Below are 12,061 nucleotides of genomic sequence, written 5' to 3'. Positions count from 1 at the left end.
GATCTTATGAATAAGACAAATGGAAAACAAGATGTTATAAAAGCATCATATCCCCCCCCCCATCCAAGTTTAATCCATTCACCAAACTGTAAATATGCATTTAAATTAGACTTGGCCTTGGCAGTTGGTGGTCACCACCCACACTGGCATGCTTTTCAAAGCCTCCACTTATAATTTAGATTGCTTTAACAACTTTAAGACCCAGGGTATGACCTTGAGAAGTTTTATCTTCAGTTTGATTACTTTCTACTGGAAGTTAAGCAGTTTCTTTAGAAAAACTTTTTTTAAAAAAGCTGACATATCACTGACATTAGTTTCAGGTTTACAACATCATATTCTTTTATAAGCATCCATGATTTCTACATTTTAAAATGTTCTTTAATACATACACTATAGGTGTATTTTCTCACAACTCGCAACTGCTATGAAACCCTTAAACCTCGAAACAGAAAGTTCATGCCTTCCCAAAGCATCTTCCAATCTGAGCAACAGAGACCATAGAGAACAAAACAACAACATAACATGCAAATCTGATTCTAATAATGTAAGATTAATCAAAGACTCAGTTCTCACAGTTTAATGTATTTTTACAGAAAGGGTTTCAAAATGCAAGGATAGATCTTAATAATTATCTTAACCTTTCTCCTTATTACTCATACTCCTACGGAAAACCAGCCTTCTTAAAAGAAAATTAAACTGCAAACACATTTGTTATCAAAGATTTCTTCCCTTCTCCTACCTGCCCCAGCTGTTGTACTTATTTTTTTTTTTGCATTTATTTATTATTCTTATGTTAATCCCCATACATGACATCATTAGTTTTAGATGAAGTGTTCCATGATTCATTGTTTGTGCATAACACCCAGTGCTCCATGCAGAATGTGCCCTCCTCAATACCCACCACCAGGCTAACCCATCCTCCCACCCCCCTCCCCTCTAGAACCCCGTCCGTCCTTCAGAGTCCATCGTCTCTCATGGTTCATCTACCCCTCCGATTTCCCCCACTTCATTCTTCCCCTCCTGCTACCTTCTTCTTCTTCTTTTTTTTTTTCTTAACATATATTGCATTATTTGTTTCAGAGGTACAGATCTGAGATTCAACAGTCTTGCACAATTCACAGCACTTACCAGAGCACATACCCTCCCCAGTGTCTATCACCCAGTCACCCCATCCCTCCCACCCCACCCCCCACTCCAGCAACCCTCAGTGTTGTACTTATTTTTTAAACTCTAAGAGTTACAGGTCATTATTTATGAAATGCTACTGGGCCAAAATGAATGTAAAGACACTGTAATATCCAACCATAACTGATTTATAATTGCATTCAAAGGAAATTCCAGGAAAGCTGAGGCAAAGACTCGTTATCCACTGTCATACAAATACCGAGGTTAGTTTGAATGTACCATTACAGCTGAGGCTCTCTAAACCAGTCATAAACATCCTATAGATGTACTATAATTAAGTACTATGAATGTCCTTTTGATTCAGGATGTCACAAATAGACCTTCAAGAAAAAGATATATATTATGCCTTGGCTTTTGAAGAGCTTTAGTCAACTGAAATGGAGAACCAGAGACTAAACTGAGAGAAAGAGTCTACCTGTGTCCTCGAATGTCAGACTGATCACACACTCCTCCAAGTGCAATCCTGTGGAACTCTCGACCAAGAGTTTTAGCCACTGATCTTCCCACACTTGTTTTACCAACTCCAGGGGGGCCAACGAAGCATAGAATAGGGCCCTTCAGGTTGTTCTTCAGCTGTCTGACAGCCAAGTATTCCAGCACTCTTTTCTTCAGTTTTTCCATAGCATAATGATCATTATCCAGAAGAATCCGGGCTGCTCGAATGTCCAGACGGTCTGTCAAATAACCCCGAAAGTAAGCACAAAGAATTTTTAAATGGAAGAATTGCTTTCAAGGCTGCCAAGAGTCAAAATATGTTTTAGAAGAAAAAAAAAAAGTGACGAGAACAGAAGTGGATCTTTCTAAATGAGTCTTCAGGGAGACCTGGACCTGGCCTTTTTTGCTTAATAAGACTTAGTATCAACAGAAATATTAAGTACTACATACACAATTAAAAACCCAAGGAGGGCGCCTGGGTGGCTCAGTCAGTTAAGCGTCTGCCTTCGGCTCAGGTCATGATCCCAGGGTCCTGGGATCAAGTCTCGCAAGAGGCTCCTTACTCAGTGGGGAGTCTGCTTCTCCCTATGCTTCCCCTCCTCATGCTCTCATGTGTGCTCTCAAAAATAAATCTTAAAAAAAAAACAACTCAAGGAGTTTATACTATCATTTCATTTTCTAGGTACACATTTCTTCTATGGAGACATAATTTCTACATATTCTATTTGTGCTGGCATTTGTTCCTTCTTCCTTAGTGTTTTTTTTTTTATTACAGAAGTAATGTATGCGGGCGCCTGGGTGGCTCAGTCGTTAAGTGTCTGCCTTCGGCTCAGGTCATGATCCCGGGGTCCTGGGATTGAGCCCCACATCGGGCTCCCTGTTCGGCGGGAAGCCTGCTTCTTCCTCTCCCACTCCCCCTGCTTGTGTTCCCGCTCTCGCTATCTCTCTGTCAAATAAATAAATAAAATCTTTAAAAAAAAAAAAAAGAAGTAATGTATGCTCCTTCTTTCTTAGTGTTTTTTTCTTATTACAGAAGTAATGTATGCTCATTCCAGAAAGCCCAATGACACCAATAAAAAGAAGTAAACAGTCACCCATAATCTCATGTCCTCAAGAGAACATCTCTACCTTCACTTTGGTATGTATTATTGCAGGTTTTGTATGTGTGAGTGCATATATGTGCTTCCATACCTATTTTTCAAAATGAGATTATATGATACCTTCAAGTTTTATAAAATGTTTTTTCACTTTGCGTATTATGGACACCCTTCAGTGTCAAATGTATTTTTTAGTAACATTTTAATGGCTACATAATATTCCATTATTTGATTATCCATACTCATTTAAATAATTCCCTATTGCTGAGCATTTAGGTTATCTATAAATCTTTACAGTTATAAAGCAGGCTTTACTGTGTATCCTTGTAACTAAATCCCTACATATATCCATAATTACTTCCTTTAACTAATCTATAGACAGAAGTGGTCAAAAAAAACTTTAAGATGTACAGAACTGTCTAAGTTCTATCAATTAAAGTCTCACCAGGAATGTATGAATTAGGCTTTGGTTCTACATCCAAGCTTTCATCAGGTTTACTGATGTGCTTTACTACTTAAAATACTTGTAGATTAAACCATTAAATACTCATGGTCACCAGCATGAATTCATCAGCTGAGTGACATCCAGGGGATGATACATGGCCGCATGATCGTACTGATAGAGAGGTTGGGAAGGAGGAAAACACACACAAGCCCACTCTTCAATCAGTTATTTGGAACCTGCTCCACATTTTTCCTACAGAGAAGAAAAAAAAAAAGCCTTAAATGGTAGTTTGGTTCCCAAGCTAGTCTGAAAAAACCTAGCTAAGCAGTAATATATGTAATTTAATTATAGTACTGCTGCTTTTAGTTCTGGCTAAGTGATTTGGAAAGGGAAGAACAAAACTTCTCTCTTTTCTGGCTTTAGACCCCAATTAATGACTACATGAACAAATGAAAAATAGGAAGTTTCCCAACTCTCCTACCACAGCAAACACAAAAGAAAACTTCAGACCAGTCCTATCCTGTATATTAAAATGCTGGTAAATCAAATCTATTAAGAGTAATCTACTAAGTCCCAGTGGGATTTATTTTAGTTATGCAAAGATGGTTTAATATTAGGTTACTGATATATTTATTACATCACCATGTCCAAGAAGAAAAACTTTCCATCAAAATGTCATTTTGTACCTAAAAAGGCACTTGTTATAATGCAATATCCACCCCTAATTAACATTTAGTAAACTAAGAATAGAATTCCATGTAATTTAGAAAAAAAACTGAAAACACCTTGAAGGAATTTCTTCTAAGAAATATGCCAAGTAAAGACAATTTTATTTTTTATTTTTTTTAAAGATTTTATTTATTTGAGAGCGAGAATGAGACAGAGAGAGAGACCATGAGATGGGGGAGGATCAGAGGGAGAAGCAGACTCCCCGCCGAGCAGGGAGCCCGATGCGGGACTCGATCCCGGGACTCCAGGATCATGACCTGAGCTGAAGGCAGTCGCTCAACCAACTGAGCCACCCAGGCGCCCAGTAAAGACAATTTAAAAAAGTGCCTTGAACTTCTGAGGAAAGATAATTTCCAAATAAAGTATTGTTTTGTGTCTTTTTCCATACAGGATACATTTTTTTTTCTGATTATTCTTTTTAATGATTCAAAATGCATGCTTCCTATTTTGAATGATACATGTGATTACTTGTAAAACATTTAAAATGAAATGAGTATTAACTCCTTGAGTTTTTAATTGTGTATGTAGTACTATTTCTGTTGATACTAAATCTTCTTTACAACTGAAGACTGAAATGGTATCTACTGGTCCTTTTTACTCAAGATAGGAAAATTAGCAAACTTATTTCTCTAAATCTTCCCTTTCTGCTTTTGGTGATCTCTACTTAGGTAAGCTTCTCTTTCAAAAATCATGAAAAACATTTTCATGGTTTTGTAACCACACAGTAATTATTTAGATCTAATTCCGTATAGGAATGGCTTAGAAGTTCAACATGCCTCCCTTTACATTCTCTGCTGGAATACTAAACAATGAGAAGTATGTTTATGTGGGACAGGTACAGGAGTGCTGTGCATCTCTAATGCTAACACACACCCAGCAGACACTGAGTTTCTGAAGTGTGGGTGGTCTCCTTCCATAGTTGTGAAAATAATAACAGCTTTGCCCTGTTTTTATAATTTCTTGTTTACTTAAGTAAAGAATAGGAGTCAGCACTCTTGTGTTCAATTAAATGCTTTCCTCCAAAATCTGTACAATTACACTGTAGAAGCCTGGTAAAAATCCCTGATTAGTAATTAAGTTCACTTTTTAAATAGGACAAGTGGAGGAGAGAGGAAGCTGAGAGCAATTTACTAGGCTACTGATGGCAAATAATCAAATCTGCAATGTTAATATTCTCAGGCCATTATACTATATATTCTATATGTACCCTGCATTTCCCTTAAGTCATTAGTTAAAATAAATCCTGAAGCACAGAAAAATGTTACTGAGATAATACCAAAATTTCAAAATAAGGCCCTTGGGATTACCAAGTTATCTAGATGCTTTTAGCACTGTACACTAGTCCTACTGTCAAGAGAAAGTAATAGGGTTTGAAAACTCACAACTCCATCAACAACAACAAAATAACTATCAAACATATACTATCAGGGATACTTGGCAGATGAAACAAAAGCAGAGCAGTTAAATAACATATAAAATTTTAATGTAACTTTCTTTCCCAGGGCTAAACTAATGGAGCAGAACCCTCTCCAAATCTCACAGAACAGGACCACTTCACTTAAAAAGTAGGCACTGGAGAGTTACGAGTTAACAGAAGACTACTGGAACCAAAATGGACTTCCCAACAGCCCAGCAAGATCAGGACTGACAGATGACCTCAACTTGGTCAGGTGACGTGACAAGGGGCTGAATCAATGGGAACACATGCTCTCCTGCATTCATTTCACTATGGAATTTCCAAAAAGGATTTTGAATAAAGAATTAAATCAAGAAATTCAGCTTCAGTTTGGTAAAAAAACTTCAACTAGAAGGCCATGTTGTCATGCAAACATGAAATAAGAAATAAATTTACCAGCACAGTAACATTAACAGCTCTATGTATAGTAGCCAAAAAACTGGAAACAAACCAAACACCCATCAACAAGTAAATGGATAAACAAATTACTTATCTATGCAGCAACATGGATCAACCTCTAATTATGCAGAAAAAATCAGAAAAAAAGGGAGCACATACTACATCATTCCATTTCTATAACATTTTTGAAAATATGAACTAATCTACAGAGGTTGGGGATGGGGAGGGAAAGGAGGGAGGTAGAGATTACAGAGAAGCATGAGAAAATTTAGGTGGTGACAGATATGTTCACTATCTTAATTATGGTAATGGTATTACAGATACATATGTTAAAACTCATTAAAATGTATATATTATGTATGTACAATTTATTGTTTATCAATTATACCACAATAAAGCTAAAAAATAAAGCAAAAAATTATTGCTTCTAAACAACTGCTTCTGCACTTCACCAGTGCAATCTAATTTAATCTAATGAAAACTTAGATTCTCAGAATTTAAGAGAAAGCAAAATGTGAATTAGCCTTTTAATTTTATATACAAACATTCAAACAGAGAGAAAAACTTAAAAACAAACCAAAATCTAGAAAATGGGATGAATGCAAATTTACAGAGCATTCATGAAAGAATAATTAGCATAACTTAGAATGTACCTGCTTTCCACAACAAGAAACTAAGAACTGTAAGAGGAATGAAATCTAAGGGTTGTCAAAACAAAAGGAAGATGATTAGGCCAATTTCATCCTAGTACTCAGCCATGCACATTAAAAATGTGTTAAGATGATCCTGGGGCACCTGGATGGCTCAGTCGGTTAAGGGTCTGACTCGATTTCGGTTCAGGTCATGACCTCAGGGTTGTGGGACTGAGTCCTACACTGGGCCCTGTGCTCAGCAGGGAGTCGGCTTGGGATTCTCTCCCTCTCCTTCTGCCTCTCCTCCTGCTTGCAAATATATGCGCGCTCTCTCAAATAAATAAATAAATTTTAAAAATGTGTTAGGTGATCCTTTCCAAAAAAAACTAATTAAGAAGGAGCTATTTTGAGGAGGCAGGCAACATGGCGGAAGAGTAGGGGAATCTCATTTCATCTGGTCTCTTGAATTCAGCTAGGTACCTATCAAATCATTCTGAACACACATGAATTCAACCTGGGATGTAAGAAAAGAATTGCTGGAATTCTACAAATAGAAAAGCGACCACTTTTTGCAAGGTAGGCAGTGCAGAGAAACGAATGTGAGGGGATATACTGGAAGATACATGGCGGGGGGAGGGAGCCTCCATATGCAGGTGACTGGGAAGTGATATAGCCCCAGAGTACAAAATTGGAACTTCTCCCTGCCTGAAAGGTTCTCAGGTGGCAAAGCAGAGAAGAATCCTAGGTGGGACAGTGTGGTCTCAGGATCCCTGGGATCACAGAAAGGGGGTGCCTGAGCCAGCAGAGTTTCCAAGAACTGGATTGGGGAAACCGACTATGGTCAGCAAGCACAGGAGTGGGCTCTCAGTTTGGTTTGCTATAAACTACAAACCGTGGAACGATTTGGTGACCCATCACCATGCAGGGGCCCTGCAAGTGGCAGGCCCACAGCAACCCTCCGCCCTCCCCCAGGAGGACTGGTGCACTGCACCGCAGGAGTCTGCAGAGTCTGGCACACACAAACATGAAGACGGCTTTTCCCTGAGGGTTTACTGAAGAGAGGGGGCTGTGATCTTTTAGCTCCAGGGCTGGAAATTGGGGCACTGCCATTTTTATTTTCATACTCTAAAATGGTGCAGAAAGCCTTCAGGGAACAAAAGCCACATAGAGTAACCCGAGGTGGCTTGTGCTGAGCCTGGCCCCCTGGCAAAGGGCAGTGCAGCTCACCCAGGCAAAGACACCTGAGAATCAGCGTAGCAGGCCCCTCCCCCAGAAGACCAGCTGGAACATCAGACGAATACCAAGTTTACGGAGCACAGAGAACTGCAAAACTCCAGCGCCAGGGGAAAACAGTATATAGAATTTGAGGTTTCTTTCTCATGATTCTTTTATCTTTCGGTTTAAAATTTTCTTTTCTTTTTTTCCTTTTCAACTAGTTTCTTATTTTAATCAACTTTTTATTTTTAAGTCTTTTTTAAACTTTCATTTTTACATTTATATTTTGTAGATACATTCTTCATTTTTGGCTTCCTTTCACTGAATTCAATTTCATTTTTGTATATATATGTTTTGCTTTCTTTACAATTTTGGGATTAGTGTCTTCTAACAAACAGACCAAAATACACCTAGGACCAAGTGGATCACCCTGTTTTGTCCACCCAGAGATTATATTCTCTCCTTTCCCCCTTTTTTTTCCTTCTTTTTCTTTTGTTTTGGTTTCTGACCTCTTTGGATTTGTCTAGTGTGTATTTCGCTTGGGTCATGGTTGATATTTTTTATTTTGTTCTCTTGTTCATCCATTCTTCTCTGGGCAAAATGACTAGAAGGACAAATTCACAACAAAACAAAGAAACAGAGATAATACTGCCACATATCTAATCAATATGGATATAAGTAAAATGTCGGAAATGGAATTCAGGATAAAAATTATAAAGTTACTAGCTGGGCTTGAAGAAAGCATAAAAGACACTAGAGAATCTCTTAATGCAGAAATAAAATCTAATCAGGCTGAAATTAAAAATGCTTTAACTGAGATGTAGTCTAAAATGGATGCTCTAACAGCTAGGATAAATGAAGGAGAAGACAGAGTGACATAGAAGACAAGATGATGGAAGAAAGGAACCTGAGGAAAAGAGAGAAAAACAGCTAATGGACAAGGAGGGAAGGCTTTGAGAAATAAGTGATACCATAAAGCTAAACAATATTAAAATTATTGGGGCCCCAGGGGAAGAAGAAAGAGACAGAGAGGGCCTGAAGGTATATTTGAGCAAGTCATGGCTGAGAACTTCCCTAATCTAGAGAAAGAAACAGGCATTCAAGTCCAGGAGGTAGAGAGAACTGCCCTCAAAATTGATAAAAATAGATCAGCACCCCAACATACAATAGTGAAGCTTATAAATTTCAGAGATAAAGAGAAAATCCTGAAAGCAGCTCCAGACAAGAACTCCTTAACCTCCAAGGGTAGAAACATTTGACTGGCAGCAGACCTGTCCACAGAGACCTGGCAGGCCAGAAAAGGCTGGCATGATATATGCAGGGTACTGAATGAGAAGAACATGCAGCCAAGAATACTATATCCAGCAAGCTGTCATTCAGAATGGAAGGAGAGATAAAGAGCTTCCAGAACAAACAGAAACTGAAAGAATATGTGACCACCAAGCCAGCCCTGCAAGGAATATTAAGGGGGATCCTGTAAGTGGAGAGAGAGCCCAAGAGTAACACAGTCCAGAAAGGAACAGAGACATTCTACAGAAACAGGCACTTTACAGGCAAGACAATGGCACTAAATTCCTATCTTTCAATAGTTACTCTGAATGTAAATGGGCTAAATGCTCAATCAAAAGACAAAGCGCATCAGACTGGATAAAAAAGCAAGACCCATCGATATGCTATCTGCAAGAGACTCATTTTAGACCCAAAGACACCTCCAGATTGAAAGTGAGGGTGTAGAGAACCACTTACCATGCTAATGGACCTCAAAAGAAAGCTGGAGTAGCAATCCTCATATCAGACAAATTAGATTTTAAATCAGAGACTGTAGTAAGAGATGAAGAGGGACACTGCATCAGATTTAAAGGGTCTACCCAACAAGATGATCTAACAATTATAAATATTTATGTGCCTAACTTGGAAGCAGCCAATTATATCAACCATTAATAACCAAATTAAAGAAACACACAGATAATAATACAATAATAGTAGGGGACCTCAACACCCCACTCACAGCAATGGAGAGATAATCTAAGCAGATCAACAAGGAAACAAGGGCTTTGAATGATACAATGGACCAGATGGATTTCACAGATATATACAGAGCATTCCATCCTAAAGCAACAGAATACATTTTTTTTTTTAAGATTTTATTTATTTATTTGACAGAGAGAGAGATAGCGAGAGCAGGAACACAAGCAGGGGGAGTGGGAGAGGGAGAATCAGGCTTCCCGCCGAGCAGGGAGCCCGATGCGGCACTCGATCCCAGGACCCTGGGATCATGACCTGAGCCGAAGGCAGATGCTTAATGACTCAGCCACCCGGGCGCCCCAGAATACACACTGAGTGCACATGGAACTTTCTCCAGAAGAGATCACATACTGGGTCACAAATCAGGTCTCAAATGATACCAAAAGATTGGGATTATTCCCTGCATATTTTTAGACCACAATGCTTTGAAACTGGAACTCATTCACAAGAGGAAATTGGGAGGAATGCAAACACCTGGAGGTTAAAGAGCATCGTACTAAGGAATGAATGGGTCAACCAGGAAATTAAGGAAGAATTTTAAAAATTCATGGAAACTAATGAAAATGAAAACACAGCTGTTCAAAACCTTTGGGATATAGCAAAGGTGGTTCTAAGAGGGAAGCATGTAGCAATACAAGCCTCTCTCAATAAACAAGAAAGGTCTCAAATACACAAGCTAACCTTACACCTGAAGGAGCTGGAGAAAGAACAGCAAATAAAGCCTAAACCAAGCAGGAGCAGAGAAACAATAAAGATTAGAGCAGAAATCAATGATATAGAAACCAGAAGAATAGTAGAACAGATTAAAAAAACCTAGAAGCTGGTTCTTTGAAAGAATTAATAAGATCAATAAACCCCTAGCGAGACTTATCAAAAAGAAAAGAGAAAGGACCTAAATTAAGAAAATCATGAATGGGAGAAGAGCAATCATGACCAACACCAAGGAAATGGAATTTTAAGAACGTATTATGAGCAACTATATGCCAACAAATTAGGCAATCTGGAAGATATGGATGCATTCCTAGAAACATATAAACTAGCGAAACTGAAACAGGAAAAAATAGAAAACCTGAACAGACCATAACCAGCAAGGAAACTGAAGCAGTAATCAAAAACATCTGAACAAACGAGTTCAGGACCAGATGGCTTCCTAGGGGAATTCTACCAAACATTTAAAGAACTAATACCTATTCTTCTGAAGCTGTTTCAAATAATAGAAATGAAAGGAAAACTTCCAAACTCGTTCTATGGGGCCAGCATTACCTTGATCCCAAAACCAGATAAAGACCCCACCAAAAGGAGAATTACAGACCAATATCCCTGATGAACATGGATGCCAAAATTCTCACCAAGATACTAGCCAAAAGGATCCAACAGTACATTAAAAGGATTATTCACCACGACCAAGTGGGATTTATCCCTGGGCTGCAAGTGTGGTTCAACATCAGCCAATCAATCCATGTGATACATCACATTAATAAAAGTAAGGACAAGAACCATATGATCCTCTCAACAGATGCAGAAAAAGCATCTGACAAAGTACAGCATCCTTTCTTGATTAAAACTCTTCACAGTGTAGGGATAGAGGGAACACACATCAGTATCACAAAAGCCATACATGAAAAGCCCACAGCAAATATCATTCTCAACAGGGAAAAACTGAGAGCTTTTCCCCTAAGGTTCCCGAAGGAACACGAGGGATGCCTACTCTTACCACTGTTGTTCAACATAGTACTAGAAGTCTTAGCCTCAGCGAACAAGAAGAAAGAAAAGGCATTCAAATTAGCAAAGAAGTCAAACTTTCACTCTTCTAAGACATGATACTTTATGTGGAAAACCCAAAAGACTTCACCCCAAAATTGCTAGAACTCATACAGGAATTCAGCAATGTGGCAGGATATAAAATCAATGCACAGAAATCACTTGCATTTCAATACACTAATGAGACAGAAGAAAGAGCAATTAAGGAATCGATCCCATTTACAATTACACCAAAAACCGTAAGATACCTAGGAATAAACCTAACCAAAGAGGTAAAGGATCTGTTCTCAGAAAACTATAGAACACTCAGGAAAGAATCTGAGGAAAATGCAAAGAAATGGAAAAACATTCCATGCTCATGGACTGGAAGAATAAATATTGTTAAAATATCTATGCTACCCAGAGCAATCTACACATTCAATGCAATCCCTATCAAAATACTACTGACATTTTTCACAGAAGTGGAACAAATAATCCTAAAATTTGTATGGAACCAGAAAAAGACCCCAAATAGCCAGAGGAATGTTGAAAAAGAAAACCAAGGCTGGTGGCATCACAATGCTGGACTTCAAGCTCTATTACAAAGCTGTCATCATCAAGACAGTATGGTACTGGCACAAAAACAGACACATAGATGAATGGAACAGAATAGAGAGCCCAGAAATGGACCCTCAACTCTATG

At 38.4% G+C, this 12,061-nt stretch overlaps 1 protein-coding gene across 2 annotated transcripts in view; it reads right to left on the bottom strand.

Moving 5' to 3' along the window:
- Positions 1–12,061, bottom strand: part of LONP2 (lon peptidase 2, peroxisomal) — a 100,711-nt gene that overhangs the window by 65,750 nt on the left and 22,900 nt on the right. For both annotated transcript variants that reach the window (XM_021705833.2, XM_044922084.1), the window contains one exon: positions 1,601–1,859. In XM_021705833.2, coding sequence (XP_021561508.1) covers positions 1,601–1,859 — 259 coding nt within the window. The remainder of the gene's footprint in view (positions 1–1,600; positions 1,860–12,061) is intronic.

Source organism: Neomonachus schauinslandi, chromosome 16, assembly GCF_002201575.2.
Source record: "Neomonachus schauinslandi chromosome 16, ASM220157v2, whole genome shotgun sequence".
In the NCBI taxonomy this organism is placed as follows: Eukaryota; Metazoa; Chordata; class Mammalia; order Carnivora; family Phocidae; genus Neomonachus; species Neomonachus schauinslandi.
The sequence above is the reverse complement of the archived record's forward strand: the minus strand, read 5'-3'. Positions and strand labels throughout refer to the sequence as shown.